Raw genomic sequence first — 22,499 nt, 5'->3', positions numbered from 1 at the left:
CTCAATTATAATGAGGTCAAATTATAGGGCAACACTGTTAACTATTTCACTGCTGGCTATTTTAGCCGCGACACCAAGCCAATTTGCTAACCCACCATTATGGCCTGGGATACCATTGCAGATACTGAGTTGGGGTGTACTGAGGCAGCCAGTTGTTGCCAAGAGTGGCTGGAGAGAGGCAAATTAGGAGTTCACCTGACAAGGAGGGAAAGAAGAGATGCCTTGGCCACAGTGACCGTCCTAGCTCCCTGGCAGCATACCAGGGAGTCCCCCTGGCCAAGGTTGTCAGTACGATGCCATGGGAGTCGTGGCTTTGCAGAAATAATAATAAATTCCCAGGCTTTTACAGTCCCAGAAATGATAGTTTCTGACAAAATTGCCTGGGGCTGATGATTGCTTACTGGCAACCTTGTAGCAGAAACTATTCCTACCAGAAGCAGGAGTAACCGACGCAAGAGACAGGCAGTTGGATCAGAGGTGCCTCGCTCCCTTGTGGTAGAGAAGAGACCAGACTCCCAGGTCATGGCTACACTAGGTTTTTCCCCTTAGCATTTCCCACTGCACTATCCCCATTGATAGTAGCAGTGGGAGCACTAGTGTAGACAAGGAGCTGGCTGCTGGTTTGAACACCTTTGAGCAGGGTTCGATAACACGGTGCTTACAATGCCAGCTATACCCAGGAGCCCCACCATCCCTATCACTGGTGGAGCTGAACCTATGATAGCCGCAGTTGGGGATTTTAGAGAAGAAAAGGCTAATGCAACCCAGCCTGGGAATCTTTAGGGAGGCTGCTGGACACCGACAGACCTTGCTGTTTTTTCCAGCTCTCTAGTTGCCAGAATGACTAACCCAGGCTGTTCTGCCCAAGTGCCACCAGTCCAGGTCTCCCTAAAGCCTGGTTTGGAATCTGCAGTCGCGGAGTGGGCCATGAATTTACTGTACATGTCAAAATGCACGGTGCACACCCTCCTCTGCAACCCTTTGCCGCTCCAGCCCCTGTGGGGACCCAGCAGGTTTTGGCAGTGCAAGTGGTAGGACACAAACGTCATGCCCAGCCACACGCCTTACACGAAGTTCAATAATTTGGTATACAGAGATTTTTGTCATCTGTTCTTCTATGTCTTTGCTTGAGTGAACTGAATAGTGAGAAATCTCTTAACTGCTATGAGAATCATCATTAAAGCCCATTGGCATTCAGCTACCTGTGCGGTAAGTGCAATAGAAATGCCTAGGGAGACCCTGACTACTAGGGTGACCAGACGGCACGTGTGAAAAATCAGGACAGGGGGTGGGGGGTAATAGGCACCTATATAAGACAAAGCCCAAATATCGGGACCGTCCCTAAAAAATAGGGACATCTGGTCACCCTACTGACTACCCAGATAGATTAGCTAAACCATCAGGTGTTTTAGGCTCCCAATTAGGTTTCGTATAACAACAAGAAATCAAATCTATTAGGATTAGAAATAGTGTAAATTTTTAATTTAATTGGAAACAAGTATTTGGGTTTCCTCAGATAACAACAGAACTAGGTACATGAGAACCAAAGTGAAAGTGACCGGCAAAGCTTTGCTTCCTAATTAACGGTATGTCTACACTGCAAAAATAGGTCAGTGTGTTCTTAACTCAGGTTAAGACACAGAAGCTCAGCTTTAACTCAGGTCAGAGGAGCCTGGGATTGAATTTGAGGGGCTGATTTGAGTTAGAAGCCAAGTTGCTATGTCCTGACAGCTACTTTAACCTGAAAAGAAAAGGAGGACTTGTGGCACCTTAGAGACTGAAAAATTTATTTGAGCATAGGCTTTCGTGAGCTACAGCTCACTTCATCTCATGAAAGCTTATGCTCAAATAAATTTGCTAGTCTCTAAGTTGCCACAAGTCCTCCTGTTCTTTTTGCGGATATAGACGAACATGGCTGCGCCTCTGAAACCTAACTTTAACCTGAGTTAGCTAACCTGAGCCAAGAACACACCTATTTTTTTTGGCAAGGTATACATACCCTAAGAGAAATGCAAAAGATTAAACAAACAGCACAAAGGGTACAAAGTAAGCCCAGAATCATAGGCACCAATTCCATGGGTGCTCTGGGGCTGGAGCACCCATGGGGAAAAATAGTGAGTGCTCAGCACCCACCAGCCACCCATTGATCAACTGTTTGGCGGTGGGCAGGGGGCGCTGGGGGTAGGGAACGGAGCACCCACCCAGAAAAATGAAAGTTGGCACCTGTACCCTGAATAGTCCCGAAAAGTTGAATAGGGCTTAAAATTAAATTTGTTTAATGGTCTGATGGATTGAGATCTAAATTAATGTTTCAAAACTCTTTCTGGTTTAATATCATAGACAGTGTTATTAATACAGGAAGTAAAGAACATTTCTTTTAGACATGCTTGATTTTTATCTTAACAGTGTTCTTTTAATGGCAAAGGTACTGGATCTGAGCTTTTGAGCTTAGAGCCTCCATTCCAACAGGGGCGAGTTTAATAGATCCTAATTTTGAGCTGTAAAACCTTGTTGAAGCATGACGTATCTGTATCTCTGGGTATCCATGCGACCAAAGGAGTAACACATTTGTGATCAGCATGCATGTACCCACAGGTGATGATTTCTTAAACTGAATCTAAAAATAAGTTTGGCGTTGTATTAGCCCTTAGTGACATATGTGTCAGCAAACAGTCAAAACTAGCTAGGCAAGCAAAAATCTAAAAAAAAAAAAAAAAGATTAAACCCTGCTGGTTAATGTGAGAGACACACTGTTCTAAATTATATTCTGTTAAAATGAGGAAAAACTACCATAATAATATGTACAGTAAATTAAAACTGAACTGAAAGGACTTTTACTTATAGAGAGTCCAGGGGGACAAAATTTTTCTCTCATGTCCCTCCAGTATAAGTCAAGAGTAATTCAGCTGAAGTCAATCGAGTCACATCCCAGCAAATGTGAGATCAGTATCTGTCTTCCATTCGCTACAGCACCTCCTATCCTTCATGAGTGCACAGCGGCATGCGCCGTTTGGGGTTGCCGGCAGAAGACAAAGACTGTGCATGGATCTGGGAAGGAAATCTCCCCTTTGCCTGGACCAGCTCTCACAATGTTACCAACCCGGCATTCAGACTCAAGCTCAGACAATTAGCTGTAGCAGAGCTTCTGGAAACCTCCAAACTTTGGAGAGCCACTCATTACTAATTTAAATCACAATTGCCATCTGCCAATATTTTACTCTACGTCTGAATTCTTTAGTTACCCAGTACCGTATGACAGCTGAAGACGACCAACCCATTTCATGTACCACAATTTACAGAGCAACTCATCACCTGAGCACTCACTTTTGATCATAACCAGCCTGGCTTTTCTCCTCTAGTCACTGGTTTGAAGCTTACTGGAGGTAGATCATGATTAAAAGTCATTATCTTCTGATGGGTAATTCAGTGGCCTTATGCTCTTAAGTTTGTCAGGGGGCAGGGCAGGGCATTATCAATCTTTTGAAATATTCAGCTGCCTTCCGTAATGTAACCGCACAGCAGGGAACACTTGGAGGAAGACTGATTGGGCTCGTGGCTGACAGACAGAGTTTGCTAGCTGGAGGCACCTTTAGTGCAAAGTTGTTCTCATTTGTATAATTTTATCCTCTGCGGTTGCCCTCACCTCATTAATGTCTATCTTTTGTCTCTCTTCCCCCGCAGGGATCGTCAGTGGAAGTTCATCATCTGCAGGATGACAGCCTTTGACTGTCAATTTCAAAACCTTTAGACATATTGATGATACCAAACTTGGGGAGGCTGGGGTGGGTGGGAAAGGGGCAATTAAACTCACAAAGAGAGCATCAAGCAGCACCAGCTGGCTGCTGATGTTACAGTTCTTCTCCTTTGCCTGTGGAGCTGTTAACTGCCGTACCAACCCACGGCACCTTTTAGTCTAGTAACATGATTGCAGCTGCAACCTCAGAGGACGCCCTTGAACGTTATGTGTAGCTGCATCTCACAGCTAAAATGCTTATGATATACACACATTTTATTAGCAGTTATTTCTTTTTGTATTTAGCCACTTCGCACATGCGCAACATTATTTTGCGTAGCACCTTTGTGTCAGATGCCTCCCATCCCCAAACCACTGCACACAAGGTTAAAATACAGTAGAAGCTCTTCCGTGTGCACTTCATTACTTTTTCACACCTTCTAGTTGGCACACAAACCCCAGTGGTCTCTCCCCACCTCTCAGCGTTTAATAACTGAGACTGTGCTGTAGAGAGATTTCACATTGCAAGGATCTTGGCATTGTCCATATTGGGGATTTGCTCCAATTCCAGCCATTGGTATAACTGCACTAGTGAAACTCCCTTGTGTGGACAGGCAAAGTCACTATTTGCATTAGAAGAATTTAGCCCTGTTTGAAATCAGAGTAAGCTCCATCAGTGCAAATAGCAACTTTATCTGTTTGTATTAGGAGCCTGAATCTCCTTTAGACTTAGGGTATACCTACACTTTAAGCTGGGGCTGTGAGTCCCAGCTTGAGAAAACATACCTGGATCAGAGCTAGAACAGGTAGTTGGGTAAAAATAGAGTGTAGCAGCAGCAGTGCAGGCCACCGGAGGGTCAGAATCCCGGATGTTCCTAGTCACATCAGAGTCCATGCTGCCATGTCTTCTAGATTGGCCATGCTCCCTAGATTAAAGCTGGTGTGAGCGTGTCCACACGAGCACCAGTCACAACCTCCAAGTGCAGTGCAGACATAGCCTCAGAGCGATGTTTGGAAATGTTCATTTTCAAATGTATGTTCTCCCTTCTCCATGTAATTGGCAGTCCATGAGCCTACCAGATTTCAAGAGTGTCACTCAAAAGGACACTTGTGCAGTTGCAGTCCAGACAGACGACTTTCTGATGACTTCTGCCAGAAAGGTCAAATATGGGATTTTTCACACTCAGAGACATTTAGGGCTTGAGCCTTTGGCAATTGAAATCAATGACAAAGTCCCCACCATCTTCAGTGGCACATGATCAGGCCCATAATGAAGACGTGCACCAAACTCAAGATTCTAAGATCAAGAGAAACACGGACATGAATGGAGTCAATCATTCAGTTACCCCATCCCAAGCAGCTCTCTTGTACTAGGTATCTACTAGCATACTATGAAATGTTATCATTAAAACACTTGTCAAATAAATGAATTAAGTACATTTTGCAATGTGGTAGCCTGGGTTATTCTTTTTTAACCTGCTTGTCCACTTAACTCACTAATCTGCAAAAAACCCAATCACTCACAGAGTGCATCACTGTAATTAGTGAGGTGCTGTTCTAGTCAGTTACTAGGCCAAATAAATAAGTAACAAAAAGAAAGAGAAATTTGAGAGGCACAGGAAAGGGAGAGAAGATTTTAGGTGACATTGGAGGAGATGGAGAGTTGATGAAGCAGAGTGTAACAACAGGCACTGCAGAGGAAAAGGCTATCGCTAGAGTAGTGATAGAAAAGGATATGGAGTTAAATCAAACTCATAGAATTCTTGGTCCTCTACAGGAAGATCTCTCCTTGAGAGACACCTGTTCTTCTCATTTATGTCAGCCCTCCTTCTGGCCACCTTTGTCTGTTTAGATTATAAGTTCTTTGAGGCAGTGACTGCCTCTTACTATCTCTACATATAGCACCTAGCATAATTAGGTCCTGATCTTGTGGCCCCTTCTTAAGTATTTCTGTAGTACAAATCATCATCTCAATCTCCTATAGCTGTCAATAGTTACAGACATTTTAAATGGACATGAGCATCATAAATCTGCAGATAAAAGCTTTGCAGAACCCAGTGCAAATAGTAAAATGAATCACTGTGCTGCATATAATACCTAGCTCTCATATAGTGCTTTTCATCAGTAGATCTCAGTGATGGGGTACCCACCCAACACAAGGCCTGGAGGAGTTGAAGTGGCTGGGCAGGCCAATTAATGGCCCAGGCTGCACCTGAAGGAGACAGGGAACAGGCCATTAATTAGAAATGAGCTCAGCTGGGCAGGAACAGGAGGGGCCTGTATAAAGCCCAGGAGTTGTGAGCAGCAAGGGGGTTGCAAGGAAGGGGTGTATAGTATAGTATAGTATAGGTGTTGGCTGCTTGTTATAGGGTCCCTGGGCTAGAGCCCGTGTTCCCTACCAGCCACTGGGAAGTGATGCAGGGCATTGGAGTGGATAGCTGGTCTGGAAGGTCTTTGACTTGTCCAGATAGGGGGGGCTTTAGTGACCTGGCTGGAGAGCCAAGTCACAAGCAGGAAGCTGCAGCTCTGGGAGGGATGGGGGCTGCAGGGTGAAAGAGATCCTATTGGGATCCAGGTAGAGATACTGCTAGAGGAGGGCAATGCCTGGCTGGAGCTAATCCTCAGAGCTGTCAGGAGGAGGTGCCATGTATGATAAGTGGATCCCATGACAATCTCAAAGCACTTTGAGAGAGGATGTTGAAATCATTATTCCTATTTTACAGATAGGGGAAGTGAGGCCCAAGACTCCTGAGTCATAGTTCAGTGCCCCACCTCCTAGGCCATATTCTCCTTTCTTTTTAAAAGCTTCTAGCCTGCCTCATGGGACTGACCTCACTCTACGCTCCTGCCAGCTCCCTCTGTTTGTCTAGCATTTGGCTTCTCTTGGTCACTTTGTGCAATGGCCCCCGAAGCCTTCTCTGCTGGAGTGCTTGCAGGTTTAGGACAGCCTAAAGCTATTCAAAAAGATATTGATCCTGATTTGATGCTGCCTTGGAACTTGTGCAATCAGTTACACGAGTGCAAAATGAGGTTAAAACACTGGCCGTGCAGTCTGGCTAGTCCCAGCTGCTGGGATTACCCCTTGGGGCCATGGTCACCCAGGTGTAAGACAGAGCATCCTAAGGCTGAGCTGTTTGTCAGGTTAAGGCTGCTTTTGCTTCCTGCCCGGGTCTTGTGCTGAAAGCAGCCTGGTTACACCCAGGAATGGAGCTTGTAAAACACTCTGGGGTTCTTTGGGATCACAGGTGCTATGCAAATTAATGAACGAGGGAGGCTTAGAGCTTGTCTACATGGCACTGCAGAGCAAGCGAGAGGGGTATGATTTCTAGAGCACTCTGACATGTTGTGTCCTAACTGCCCCAGGTAGAGCCAGCTGGTGCACTCTGACAGGTGCCCAGTTCACAGTGATGTTGTCATATGTCAGACAGGGCTATGTTAGTGTGCAGTGGTGCCTTTTTAAAGAAGGCCAGCACGCGCCACAAGGGGCAGTTAGAGTGCAACAAAAGTCACACCTCCCTAGTTCTCATTGCTGTGTGAAGTAGACAAGCCCTTAGTCAGGGATCTTGGTTCTAGTGCCATCTCCACCGCTAACTTTACAGTGTGATCTTGGACAAGTTACTTTAACGTCTCTGTTACAGCTGTTTGGAAATTTTCCAGAGAAACAGGGTTTCTGATTTGTCAAACCCAAACTGTTTTGTGGAGATGAATCAGGTTTGACAAACTTCTGACAAATCACAGGCAAGTGTCTGTTGCAAAAATCTGTCCAGTTTCCTGCCAGTTCATCTAGCGAGCTGCTAGAAAGCCTAGGCGTCATAGGGCTGCACACTGCCCTGGAACTGGGACCCCCCATGGCGCCCCACCTGAGACCATGTAAGTTCTGGCAGTTGCTGACTGAAACTGATATGATTCTTTTCGGCTTCAGGGCTGCTTTTCCATGGTGGGCAGCAGTGAAACTGAGAAGAATCATGCCGATATCAGTCAGCAGCTGCCAGGGTCTGGGGAGCATATTCTGTTTTGGGAACACCCTGTGCTGATGTTTCCACAACAAACATTTTAGAGAATTTCTAGTTCATGCAGAATTTTGATACATTTGGTTTTGTTCTGAATAAGAATGAAAATAGGTTTCAGAATGTCAATTTCCTGTGAACCAGAAGTTCTGAGTTTTCATTTCTGCTTTTCATTTACCCCTGCTACAAAATGGGGATAGTCAGACTTAGGTGTCCTACCGCAAGAGGCCTGTGAGAGGAATATTTACATATCTATAAAACATATGGATGGATGGTGTTACCAATATGCAACTATTGTGTCACCACTTACTTTGATGCCTTGCAGTAGCGGGGGAGAGGCAAAGTCATTGGTGGGAGAAAAAATCCACAGGAAAACTCAGATACAATCTCTTATTATTACTTCTGCACAGGTTGTTTTCTTCTGTTTCTTGCTAGGGCAGTGCTACAGACTGCTGATGACTACAGCAGTGCATGAGGCACTGCCAAGGCTCTTCCTAGCCAGACTTCCTGGGGCAACTGATAAATTCTGAACACTGTCACACATTCCTCAGGGAAGGGAGAAATGCTTTAAAAATGCTAGGAACCAGCAGAGATTCCTCCCCTGAAGTCTCACATAGCCAGGTTTTGTTCACAAGCCAAATGCATATTCAGCTTCTCTGAAAGCCCAGCTGGCCCCATGTAACTGGGGGCCCTGTGTTTAGATAGGGGCCAATCACTAGTGGAGGTGGGTGGGATGGCTTCCTCTGTAGGACAGAGACTTTGGTAGAGACGCAAAGTGTCTGGTAGTTCTGTGGGTCAGTGTGGGCATTTGTCATGGGAAAGATTCTTCAATGACTCATTCACCCCCATACTCATAGACCAAAATGAGCATTCTTCTAACCACCTACTGACAGGCCTTGAAATCTCTTCTCCCTGTACAATGCCTCTCAGCTGTCCCTCCAGTTCCTCCTCCTCACCCACCCACAATAAGCTCACTGGGGGTTATACCCACCTTGACCTCTTTTCTGTGTATACTTCAGAGTTGATTTCCTGCAGCAACAGAGTCTTTGTTTCCAGCCATCCTTCTTCAGGACTAAAGAAGTCTTTGACTCATTCAGTATCCAGCTGTGGGAGGTGGCAGAGAGTGTCTCTTGTGGTCTTGTTTTCACTGCAGAGATAACTCAAGTAATAGCTCAAATGTTGCCCATAACTCAAGTCCCATCCTCACATTCAAACTCTTGGAGATGAGTACATAAGAATAGCCACACTGGGTCAGACCAATGGTCCCTCTAGCCCAGTATCCTGTCTGCCGACAGTGGCCAATGCCAGATGCTTCAAAGGGAATGAAGAGAACAGAGTTATCATCAAGTGATCCATCTCGTGCCTATTAATTTCATTTGATGACCCCTAGTTCTTGTGTTATGAGAAGGCATAAATAACACTTCCTTATTTACTTGCTCTGCACCAGTCATGATTTTATAGACCCCTATCATATCCCCCCTTAGCTGTCTCTTTTCCAAGCTGAAAAGTCCCAGTCTTATTAATCTCTCCTCATATGGAAGCTGTTCCTTATGTCTAATCATTTTTGTTGCCCTTTTCTGTACCTTTTCCAAATCCAATATATCTTTTTTTTTTTAGATAGGGCGACCAGATCTGCACAAAGTTTTCAAGATGTGGGCGTACCTTGGATTTATATAGAAGCAACATATTTTCTGTCTTATCTATCCCTTTCCTAATAGTTCCTAACATTCGGTTTGCTTTTTGACTGCCGCTGCACATTGAGTGAATGTTTTCAGAGAGCTTTCCACAATGACTCCAAGATCTCTTTCTTGAATGGTAACAGCTAATTTAGACCCCATCATTTTATATGTATGGTTGGGATTATGTTTTCAAATGTGCATTTCTTTGCATTTCTCAACACTGCATTTCATCTGCCATTTTGTTGCCCACTCACCCAGTTTTGTGAGATCCCTTTGTAACGCTTCACAGTCTGCTTTGGACTTAACTATCCTGAATAGTTTTGTATCATCTGGAAATTTTGCCTCCTCACTGTTTACCCCTTTTTCCAAATCATTTATGACTATGTTAAACAGTACAAGCCCCAGTACAGACCCCTGGGGGACGCCACTATTTACCTGTCTCCATTCTGAAAACTAATAATTTATTCCTACCCTTTCTTTCCTATCTTTTAACCAGTTACTGATCCACGAAAGCATAGGTTCCAAGTTTCTAATCTGCCGAGGGTGCTCCCCCCGGGCTCTGCCCAAGCCCCACTCCCACTCCACTCCTTCCCCCAAGGCCCCGTCCCCACCCCGCCTCTTCCTGCCCCTACCCCACACCTTCCCTGCCAAGTTCCACCTCCTCCCCTTAGCACACTTCACCCTTGCTCCTCCCCCACAGTGCCCCCAGACACCGTGAAACAGCTGATCTGGAGCAAGTGGTAGGGCTGGGAGGGAGGCGCTGATCAGTGGGGCCCACCAGCGGGCAGGAGGTGCTGGGGGGAGGTTCTGGTAGGGGGTCAGCCGGTGGGTGCTCATCACCCACCATATTTTTTCCCTTGAGGCCTATGCATGAGAGGACCTTCCCTCTTATCCTGTGAAAGCTGGTGGTGCTTTTAACTCTATTTGGATGGCCTACCAGAGGCTATAAGCTATAACCCAAGTTAGCAAAACTCGTCAGCTGCCAACGTGACCACTCTGTAGTGCGGATGTAAGATAGCACCACTCCAGTGAGGCTACTCCTCCAATGCCTTCCCACAATCCCCCCATCACCATGTGCCTAGAAAAGACAGACAAGTTCTCCTACAGTTCATTTGGGAAAGAATTCATAGACTAGCTCAGCTTACTGCAGTGCAAAGAACCATGGGACATGTCCCCAAGGACGATAAGGCCATTGTGGAGAAACTAAATGAATTCTATGCATCGGTCTTCATGGCTGAGGATGTAATGGAGATTCCCAAACCTGAGCCATTCTTTTTAGGTGACAGATCTGAGGAACTGTCCCAGATTGAGGTATCATTAGAGGAGGTTTTGGAACAAATTGATACATTAAACAGCAATAAGTCACCAGGACCAGATGGTATTCAGACAAGAGTTCTGAAGGAACTCAAATGTGACACTGCAGAACTACCAACTGTAGTCTGTAACCTATCATTTAAATCAGCTTCTGTAACAGATGACTGAAGGACAGCTAATGTGACGCCAATTTTTAAAAATGGCTACAGAGGTGATGCAGGGAATTACAGGCCTGTAAGCCTGACTTCAGTACCGGGTAAACTGGTTGAAACTATAATAAAGAACAATATTGTCAGACATATAGATGAACATAATTTGTTGAGGAAGAGTCAACATGGTAGTAAAGGGAAATCATGCCTCACCAATCTACTAGAATTCTTTGAGGGGGTCAACAAGCATGTGAACAAGGGGGATCCAGTGGATATAGTGTACTAAGATTTTCAGAAAGCCTTTGACAAGGTCCCTCACTTCCCTTACGCAAAGTAAGCTGCCACAGCATAAGAGGGAAGGTGCTCTCATGGATTGGTAACTGGTTAAAAGATAGGAAACAAAGGGTAGGTATAAATGGTCAGCTTTCAGAATGGCGAGAGGTGGTGTCCCCCAGGGGTTTGTTCTGGGAAGAGTCCTATTTAACATATTCATAAATGATCTGGAAAAAGGGGTAAACAGTGAGGTGGCAAAATTTGAGGATGATACAAAATTACTAAAGATAGTTAAGACCCAGGCAGACTGCTAAGAGCTACAAAAGGATCTCTCAAAACTGGGTGACTGGGCAACAAAATGGCAGATGAAATTTAGTGTTGATACATGCAAAGTAATGTACATTGGAAAACATAATCCCAATTATACATATAAAATGATGGGGTCTAAATTAGCTGTTACCACTCAAGAAAGAGATCTTGGAGTCATTGTGGATAGTTCTCTGAAAACATTCACTCAATGTGCAGTGGCAGTCAAAAAAGTGAACATAATACTGGGAATAATTAAGAAAGGGATAGATAACAGGACAGAAAATATCATGTTGCCTCAAAATGAATCCATGGTACGCCCACATCTTGAATACTGCGTGCAGATGTGGTCGCCCCATCTCAAAAAAGATATATTGGAACTCGAAAAGGTTCAGAAAAGGTCAACAAAAATGATTAGAGGTATGGAACGGCTTCCGTATGAGGAGAGATTACACTGGGACTTCTCAGCTTGGAAAAGAGACGGCTAAGGGGAAATATGATTGAGGTCTATAAAATCATGACTGGTGTAAAGAAAGTAGATTAGGAAGTGTTATTTACTACTTCTCGTAACACAGGAACTAGGGGTCACCAAATAAAATTAATAGGCAGCAGGTTTAAAACAAATTAAAGGAAGTATTTCTTCACACAATGCACAGTCAACCTGTGGAACTCCTTGCCAGAGGATGTTGTGAAAGCCAAGGCCATAACAGGATTCAAAAAAGAACTAGATAAATTCATGGAGGATAGGTCCATCAATGGCTATTAGCCAGGAAGGGCAGGGATGGTGTCCCTAGCCTCTGTTTCCAGAAGCTGGGAATGAGCGACAGGGGATGGATCACTTGATGATTACCTGTTCTGTTCATTCCCTCCGGGGCACTTGGCATTGGCCGCTGTCAGAAGACAGGATACTGGGCTAGATGGGCCTTTGGTCTGACCCAGTAGGAGGATTCTTATGTTTTTATGTTATGTTCTTAGTGCCACACATGAGCAAGTGCCCTGCCAGTGTGGATGCAGTTGCTCAAGTGTGTGTGTGTCTGTGTGGCTGCTTTCAGTTGACTTAGGCTTATTCAGAAACTCTATTGTGGATAATGCAAGTTAACTCCGCACTGAGGACATGGCCTGTTGTGACCCTCAGCAGCACAATGTCCCATACACCTACACACCCACCTCCTGGGGCTGGCCCTGAGCAAAAGAAGCCTAGTGCTGTTCCAGCACAGTGCCTTTTAGAGCAAGCCTGCAGATGTCAGAGTGGCGGAGCTGACACAATCTAACTCAGAGAAGTTAAACTGTTATGAAGCCACTACTGGGCCGGATGGATTGGTTGTTTTGCAATAGTCACACCTCAGAACTACACTTTCAAATTTTACTTGGGTCCTACTCAGCCCTGTGTCATGGTGAGGCCCATAAATTGCTTTCTACATTGTTTATAGGGAGTGAGTCTTTTGGGCGAGACTTTGAAAACTGGAATCTCTCCATGGACAGCTCCCCTTGCACTTATTTGTAAGTTACCCCAATCCTGTGCTTGGGGCAGGTTTAGAGGGGCACAAATGGCTTTAAGCCACCTTTGCAATCCCAGGGCCAGGTCCTTAGCTGCAGTAAAGCAGCATAGCTCCATCGAAGTGAGTGGAGCCACGCTGATTCATACCAGCCGAGGGTCTGGCCCCTGTATTCTTGGGCCATGAACAGGCCTGTCTGGCCCCTGGGGTAAGTGAGAACAGTTGTAGGGCTACTCTAATTTGCCCTCTGCTCTCCGGTATGGGCCCTGGGAAGGAGAGAATAGCTTAGTGCATCCCAGCCACGCTCCTGACATATCACTGATCTGCCAGGGGCTAGGAGCAGGGCCAGCAGACAGCCCTCTTGCTAGTTTTACACTGGCAAAGGAAATCTTCTGCACGGGAGCTATCTCCACACACGTGATGGTCCCCTTTTGCTGCTGGGGTGGTATAAAAAGGCCCACTGCACTCCATACTTAGCTGATACACCTGACTGGGGAGAGGCCTCCTCAAGTGGAGAGCTGGGAGGATTGCAATGGAGAAAGGTACCTTGCTACCAGGTCTCTGCAGGTATGGCTGGAGGTAGTAGTAACCAGGAGTAATTCCACTCAAGTCAGTGAAGCTACAGTGGTATAAAACCAGTGCACATGAGATCTGACTAAGGGTCATGGAGTGGGCCAAATCTGCAACCCTAATTCAGACTAAATTCCATTGCAGTGAAGTGCTGTGCACACCTACAAAACAAGGGGTGGAGTTTACCTCTGTGTGGAGGAGCAGCACAAGACCTATGCATCCCTCAAGACCCACTTAAGCCCATAGGGTTAATATGTGTTTGACTGAAACACTTGAGAGAAAAGCAGTCTCTGTTAAACATTCAACACCATTACCCCTTCAGATAAGGGCTGAGGAAGCTCATAGCCTGCATCTCTGGCATTTTCAATGGGTCCTCTAGCAAAACTAGGGAAGACCAGCCTTTACAGACCTGCTGCTTCTAAGGTAAGAAACAAGCTGGGGGGTGAATGACCATTTAATAAACAATAAAAAAAACTTTTCAGGCATATTTTAATACATTACAAAGAGAAAAAATAATTTTAAAAGGTGCAGGGAGGCATAAACCAATTTTTCCCCTATGTAAGTCTCCTTTAATTTGCGATTGAATTGAGTTTGTAGCCAAACAAACCCACTCTTTCTAGCTGGTGTTGTCCTCATGAAGACAGAGGCAAGAGAGGTGGCAGGGGTGATTGAGGAGAGTATGAACAGTATTGCCAATCCCAAAATAATGAGTTGGGCCCTCAAAAACTCATGAGTTTGGCTTAAAAATCAAGAGACTTTTAAAAATTAATTTTGGATTCTTTCCTTTTGCCTATTGATTTCTGAGCCTTCAAGGTACACTTAGATCATGTTTGTCAAGCTTTTCTCTGCAAGCATGAAAGCTAGACATGTACTTTTTTAGTAATAAAAGCTGACGTTCTCATGTAATCACCTGACTCCAGGAGTTGGAGCTTTAAGCAAAACACCAAATATCATGAAACTAGTGATAAAATTGTACAATGTTGCTATCTTTCACATATTTAACCCCGCACCCCAATGTTCAGTAAGTGATGCTGAAATAAGGCATATTTCCTGGATGATCAAGAGGGAATCGAAACCTCTTTCAGTTAAGTGTTTGGGATTTCATAACATAAGATAACCTTGGCACAGCATCCTCCAAGCAGAGAGACGCCAACACAGCTGAAGGGAAACCAGTACACAGTATAAGGAAGTGCTCTGGCAGGACATCAATTGGCTCTCAGGATAACTTGTTTAAATATCTAAGGGTCCTGAGCTTGCAGCCAGTGAATCCTTCCATTTTAAAATTTTATTTCTAGCCCATCTTTATGCCACCAGCCATGGGTTATTGCAGTGGTCTTCCCCTTTAAGACTCCCAGACTGTTTTAAACCTGAGAACCTCAACTCTACTGGCAATGGAATTTTGTGCCTCAGCTGTTAGCATGGGCAGGAGGCAGAAAGAGCTCTGCTAATAACACCCCAGGCCTGTAGCTCTGAGCGTGCCTGGATTTCCCTTCCAGGAGACAGTACAATGACAAAGGAGGATATTACTTTATTCGTGATTATGTATGCTTTGCCACCACAGAAATCCAGGGTCATGCTTTGAAAAGTCTCTGCGGCTGCTCGCATGCTTAAAGTTAAGCACGTACATCCATTTTTCCAGGATTGGGGCCCACCAGCCTGATTCAGGCACCCTCTCCCCCTTACTCATGTTGAATAGCACTGTGCCTTACCCAGTGAAATCAATGAGACTATTTGTGGACTAAGATATTGCTCAATGTAAGAGTGGCGGATCTGGGCACTAATCACACAAAGACAATATAGGGGTAAACAATATTGTCAGGGGGTCAGTCTGCTCTCAGTTACTCAGGTGTAAATGTAGCCTTCACTAAAGTCAGTGGAGACACTCCACAGTCACACCGAGCTGGGAGCAGAGTTTGTCCAGCCTATCTGAAACAAAATCATTGTAAAAGAATACACAGGATTTTACCACCTGTATCATGTATGTAAAAAACCTAGATTCCACACACAATACATTTAGGAGGCCTCATTCCTCCCAGCAAAAAACCCTACTATGAAGTGGACATCCTCCATTGAGTTCAATGGGCGTTCTTCCCTAGTCCTCCATTCATGCAAAAATGTGTGCGGTGCTTAGCTTTACACACTGCATCAATGGGGCTACTCGCAATGAACAAAGATATATACCTGAATAAACCTTTGTAGGATCAGGACACGAGATCCCAGATGCAGGGCCAGAATCTGCAGGCCGTGAGTGAGCAAAACAAATCTGGCAGCCTGGACTGAGGGGGGGAACTTCAAAGGAAACAAATTGAGCAAGAGCATGTTAACCCAGCATTTCCCTTGCTCACAGAATGCCAAGAATAGGAGCAAAGAGAAGAGAACTACCAAGCAATCTTATGAATTTTCAGTGGTGAAATTCTGTAAAACAACATACAGTACGGTACACTCGGATTCAAACCGCTGTGATGACCAACGTACGTCTGAAGTCAATAAACAAGTCAAGAAATTGGCAATAACATCCCAAATAACTTTCCAAATTAAAAAGCCAACACCGTAAATCAAATATCTTCCTGAAAGATAGGCAGTGTGCCAGGTGAATCCAAGCCAGTTGGTAATGTTGATTTCAATTATTTTTTTTTAGTCTGTGTTAAGAGTGCTTGGCCACAGATTAAAGAAAATGGATAAAGAAAAGAACAGACGGGAACAAGTCAATGAAGAGGTATTAGATACAAAGATACAAGCAAGAAGAATGATCATACATAAGGAAAGGAGGCATGAACAGATAGTAGGAGAAACGAATTAAAGTGAAACCTACCAAACACTCCCAGCAAGCAAAAGAAAGGAACCTAAGCTACAAAATTGGATACAAATCTGAACTTCTACGTTTGTAGGAAGCTGGATCCAGCATTTGATTCGATCCACTATAGATGTATTGGCCAAGCTACAAAATTCAGATCTAGACCTGGATCCAAACATCTTCAAAGTTTGGAGTTGTCCAGGGCTAAGGTTTGGGTTCAGGCTCATCCCTGCTGAGCAAACACTGACCCAGCAAACTGATGCGTTCAATCAACCAAAAGAACATATCCTAATAGCACAAATCATCCATTATTAATCGTTTTCATGTGGTAGCAGGTCCCATGGCAGATTTCATGGGGAAATGCAAACCCCACCCCCTGATGAAATGTTGGACAGTATCCACAAGGGGAACCTCACAGAGATTTCCTCCTCCTTTCCCCTACCCCAGGATTTATTTTGGGAGGCAGGGAATCTGGTACATTTTATATGAAGTCAATTCCTATGGGTCTCCTTTCAGGAGTCATTAGCTGGGAGAATGAACAGCATTCCAGACCCCTACCCATAGGGCAAGCAACGTCTTCCTGGTCTCCAGTCAGTCTTCTTTTACTTGGCTTCTCAAATTTCTGCTCTGAAACTGCCTGCACCCACCCTCTCACTGGACCCTCTGTTTGTATTGTATCTAATGCTGATTGCAAGGCTTCTGGGACAGTGACCTTGTCTCTCCTGCCTTGTTTGCCAAGAGCCATGTGCACCTACTCTATGACACTATATAAGTAATAAAAGGCAATAGCTCAGAAAAGCATGTCATGTTTTTAGATTTCTCTAATTTGGGACTCAATTGTTTACAAACATATCCCCACTGCCTGAAGGCCTGATCCAGAGACCACTGATCTCAGTGGGAGACTTTCCCTGGACTTCAGTGGGCCTTGGATGAGGGAGCAGAGCCATCAGCCATGGAGAAAGTCTCCCCCCTCCCCCTCCATCTGCTCTGGCTCCAAGTTCTCCACCAGTCCTCTAAGACTTTAGGGTGTTCTTTGGTTTTGGAGTGGAACAGTCATAACCATACACTGGGATATTGAATTCAACTATATTTTTCCTACTAAGCAAATCATCTCGGCCCTACAGATAATGTCTTTATTTTATTGTACACGTTTGGAGTGGATTCAGTGCAGTTCAAGCTGGACAGCCATGGCATTCTCACCCCCAGCACAGGTACAGTGTGGGCAGTGGCACTATGGCTGGTGGACCATATGAAAAGACATACCCTTCAAGCCTGACCTGGAGAGAACCCGTAGGAGCTGAGACGACAGTTGAGTCCCTGTGGCTCATTCACTCATCAACTGTTCTGCGGCTGCTGACAACAAAGGGACCAATTACTGCTAATTGCTGTGGTTTTTTCACTAGAAACTGGCTTGAGACCATACATTTATTTCACATAGGCCACCAAACAGCCATTGAATGGTAATGACTTGCAGCTATTGCAGATCTTAGGCTGGATATGTAGCATGTGTGCTGGGTTTTTCAGGGATTTTGTTTGCTGTGTTTCAGCACTGATCCCAGTGTGCTGGGTTTGGAAATGTTATCCAGTCTAATTCCTTTTATGACGCCCCCAGGCTCAGATCTGGAAGACAACATCATTTCCCACCCCCACTTGGAAACTGTTTAAAGTGGCATCCCTGGCCGCAACATTGCTGTCTCTGATTCCACATTATCAGCTGTGTACAGATTCTTTCAACTCCCATCGGCCATTGCAGACAGGGACTAAAACATTGCATCAGAGTCTGCGCTTAGTATTCCAGCATGACACACAGAGCACAAAGGCATTAAAACATTAAACCAACAAGAGGAGCTATCGTTCTTGGTTACTGTCTGTGTTATTTACAAGGCGGGTTGGAGGAGGAAGCCAGGGAGAAATGAAAAACAGTTTGGCTGCTAGAGTAAATGCATGGATAACTGTGGCATTAGTCTTTAAAAATCCCACTTTCTAAGGAGGGAACGTCTGTGCTCTGAGATTGTTCCTTGGGCCCTGTTTCATACGAACACCGAGCACCTATAGGACCCAGCTTCCTAGAACTGAGATTCCACAGGGATTAAATGGCACAGTGGCATTGTTCATTAGACTCTCACTTCTGTAGTCATCACAAAGGACAATGAGTCATATCCTCAGCTTACTGTAAATGCGTGTAAATTCAGTGACACCAATAAAGTGATCCTGGTTTGCCCTCAGTGAGGACTGTCCCCTTGACCTCTCTGAGTTTTCTCTTAATTCCCATTTGTCCACATCACAAAGCTGCTACACAGCTAGCAAGGATCCAGGACTGCAGGTCAGGAGTGAGTGCACTGGTAGAATTGTGAGGGCCCAGAACTGGAATCACAGGGGAGTGGTGATCTATAGATCAGGTATATTGATGTCTCTGTATAGGCAAAGCAGCTGCCTGACTCAAGCTGATGCTTTGTGCTCATCACTTTCCTAAAGCATGGCCTGATATTCAGAGGTAAAGAGCACACGTGGCTCCACCTAACATCAGTGGGAGTGTGGCTGATCAGCACATTCACTAAAGGGGATACAAATTCTAAATGCAGATATATTTTGAAGGACAAAAAATTAATCCCACTTCTGCCTTGTTGCTGGAAAGCAGTGCTCATTTGATTCAGCCGGGAGCTGGAATGTCTTTTGTCTATGGGAGAGGTCACTGATGGTCTAAGTACTCATTCTCCTGCTCTCTGTCCTGCTTGAGCAAGCTACTTGTGTTAGGTGCAGCCAACTCTGCCTCCAGATGCCACCAGATCTATTCATTTGCAATGGGATCTGCAAATACGGGGTGTGCTTGCGATGCAGTTAATGCCACATTTACATAATGAGGCTTATGAATGCATGCAAAGCTCAAGGACTGCTGCTGTGGCTTTATGAAGCGGCTGTTTAGCCCAGGAATCGGATTAACTCTTCTGATGCCCCCCAAAAGAGAGACAGAGAGACAGAGACTAAAAAATGCTGAGCCTTGGCCTGTTCTAACAACTTGAGTCACTTCAGCCCCGGTAGGCTGCCGAGGGGACTGTGTCGCATCAGCCAAGATGATGATGAAGGTGGTGATGTTGTGGTGGGGGAAGGGTGGTGAGCAAGGCTCATTCAGAGAACGAGATCCTAGGAAGCGCATATGTTTTTGTGGCCACATCCTCAGTGAAAAGAAGGGTGGTCCAGTGGTTAACGTACCAGCCAGAGCCAGGGGAGATTGGGGCTCAGCTCTGTGTCCCTCTGTACCTCATTCTCCATCCATACCATGGGGGCAATAGAATTGCCCTACCTCACAGGCATGCTGGGAGGATAAATACAGTACAGAGTGTGTGAGGTGCTCAGATACAGTGGTGCTGGGGGCCACACAAGTGCCTAAGGGAAACTGATGTAAATCAGCAATGCCCGTCTACAGCAGCTCAGGAGCTAGCTCCTTGCTGAGGGATTGCCTGTGAGCTTATCAGCTCCACTGCCTCCAACCCCCTGCTACTTTACCTAGGTAGATCAAACAATGACTGCCTATGCTACGGGAGGTGCATGAGACCTGCCAGGGGATGAGGGAAGCCTGCCAGTGGGGATGTGGAGAAATCTGCACTAAGGAACAAAATATAAGTGAGGTCAAACTGGCTGTAGGAATGGATTTAATATTGGCTTTAAATGTCTCACCCCTGGAGCGTGAAATCTCCAATTAAAACCAAATTGCAGAGGAAGGTTCGTCACATGTCTTTGTTTGCAAAGCTTTCAATTGTCTGAAGCTTAAGAACTGAAGAGCACTTGGGCGGGTGGAGGGGAATGAAAGTAAAAAATAATCAGAACTTACTGTTACCCAAAGGTCAGAGGCACCAGGTCCCTTTTTGTAACGGTTGCCTGGGCACAAGGGCTGCTGGTGATTTACCCTGGCAGAAAAAACAAACCTATTATTCTGTCAGAGGAGCGTGCGACTACAAATGTTCAAGCAGCATGTTGTGTTCTGCGTGACAAGCAATGAAAATATATGTCTGAGTCATGCCAGAGAGCCCTGGGGGAAACTGCTGTAGAAAGGAACACCCCCCGCCCCTCCCAGTCAGGGATTCCTAGTGGACAGGCATCTGCAATGGCACTGAGAGGAGACTGTTGCCCTGGAAACAGCTCATATAGATCCCCATGACCATTCCCTTTGTTAAGAGCCTGCCTGGAAAGGATGCTACAGGGGTTAGCGCACTTGCCTGAAACGTGACAGATCCCAGTGCCATTCCTTGTGGGGAACAGGGGGGTTGAATGGGGGCAGGGGTCCCAGGAGGGCAGTCAGGAATGAGAGGAGGGGTTGGATGGGGTGGCAGGGGGCAGTCAGGGTCAGGGGGCGGTCAGGGGACAGGGAGTGGTGGATGGGGCAGGAGTCCCGGGGGGTGCCATCAAGGGACAGGGAACGGGGGGGTTGGATGGGGTAGGAGTGCTGGGGGCGGGACCAGGGGGCAAGAAGCAGGGGGTGGGGTTGGATAGGGGTTGGGGGCCGGGCCACACCTGGCTGTTTGGGGAGGCACAGTCTCCCCTAACTGGCCCTCCGTACAATTTCGGAAACCTGATGTGGCCCTCAGACCAAAAAGTTTGCCTGTCCCTGAGCTAGAGCAAGCCAGAGCCTGCCTGCCTTCCCAACTGGATGTTAATTTACAGTTTCAGAGAGCTGGGGAAGGCAGGCAAGCTCTGGGTTGCTCTAGCTCAGGGGCAGGCAACCCCCCTGTTCCCCGCCCTCTGACCGCCCCGCATGACAGCTTGCAAGCCCCCATGTAATAACTTCCTACTGTATTTTCCACTGCATGCATCTGATGAAGTGGGTTTTAGCCCACGAAAGCTTATGCTCAAATAAATTGGTTAGTCTCTAAGGTGCCACAAGTACTCCTTTTCTTTTTCAGTCCTGACACTGTTTGTCCTCACTCTTCTCCCCCATTTGTTTTTCTCCATCTTTTGTGTTTCGTCATATGCTAATATTGTAAGCTCTCTGGAGCATGTACTGTCTTTCCCTGCTGCTCATTTCTACAGAGCCTGGCACAATCCAGTCCTCATCCTTATAGGGGGCATAAGTGTTACCACAATACAATTGATAAATAGTTAACATATTTTTTTGCACATTTACAAGGAGTTTATTTCTTTGCAAGGATGAACTCAGTAGCACTTAGAACTCATTACATTCCAAAATATAATATTTAACATTAAATATACTAGTTTATTGGATGGGGTGGTGACGGATAAAGATTTTGATTTATGGAGACAGCCAAGTGGTGTTCTGGTAACTTGGCTAATTTAGCTTATTCCATGTAGTTCAAGTCCATGTTGTTATTTGAAAGAATAAACCTATTCTGTATACTTTTTATGGGTTTTATACAATAAGCAAGCAGATATTAACATTTAAATTAACATATCACTGAGGCTAACACTACTAAAATTTCAGTAAGTTAATTGGGAATTAAGCACTACAATGATTAAATCACAGTAGCAACTAAAATTGAATCAATGGATCAACAGGGTAAGAACAATATTGAAGTAAGTCATCAAGTGGTCAAATTATCAAATTACTACAGCAGGTAATAAAATCACGAGGTTAATATCACAAAGAATCACTTTTTATTATCCAGCATCAAGAGACTGAAGGAGGCAGCTGTTTGGCTTTAGTCTAAAAACCCCACAATCAAAAGATCTTGAAATGCATTTAGCTGGTGAAGGACATCGCTGTCCATTTTGGTTTTAGACCTTGACCAAGAGATATCACCTGTAAGAGCACAATCAATTTAGCTATTCATAAGGAAGTACAGAGACCAAAGTGGTGTCTTAAATTACATCTTCCATGTTATTCCATGCTTCCTTCTGAAATCGCATGTTGTTATGGCAACTAATGTTCTCCTCTTATTATTTACCAAGTTATTTCAGAACAGAACAGAGGTAGTTTTACTGAGCAATGCTTACAACTTACACTGTAGCAGCTCTGGATAACACTCTTTTTTAGCTGAGGAAACACTTGGAATGATTCGGTGGCAGAATTAGGATTTTCAGTTAGGGAAACATTACTGATGCTGTTCCCAAGGTGGACTTTTTAAACACACACATACACCCTAACAGAACTATGGACAGGTCTTTCTGTAAAAGAAAAAGAAAAAAGAAAAAAAGGGGGAAAATAAGATACTTAAAAAGATTTGAA

The 22,499-nt window shown here is 45.1% G+C and overlaps 1 protein-coding gene across 2 annotated transcripts in view; it reads left to right on the top strand.

The window, feature by feature from the left end:
- The window catches only part of DPT (dermatopontin), a 47,866-nt gene extending 42,704 nt beyond the window's left edge, over positions 1-5,162 (top strand). For both annotated transcript variants that reach the window (XM_073308035.1, XM_073308026.1), the window contains one exon: positions 3,682-5,162. In XM_073308035.1, the coding sequence (XP_073164136.1) occupies positions 3,682-3,748 (67 nt within the window). In that variant the 3' untranslated portion in view covers positions 3,749-5,162. The remainder of the gene's footprint in view (positions 1-3,681) is intronic.
- Positions 5,163-22,499: the final 17,337 nt, after the last annotated feature.

This window comes from Lepidochelys kempii, chromosome 1 (genome assembly GCF_965140265.1).
Source record: "Lepidochelys kempii isolate rLepKem1 chromosome 1, rLepKem1.hap2, whole genome shotgun sequence".
Classification (NCBI taxonomy): Eukaryota; Metazoa; Chordata; order Testudines; family Cheloniidae; genus Lepidochelys; species Lepidochelys kempii.
The sequence above is the reverse complement of the archived record's forward strand: the minus strand, read 5'-3'. Positions and strand labels throughout refer to the sequence as shown.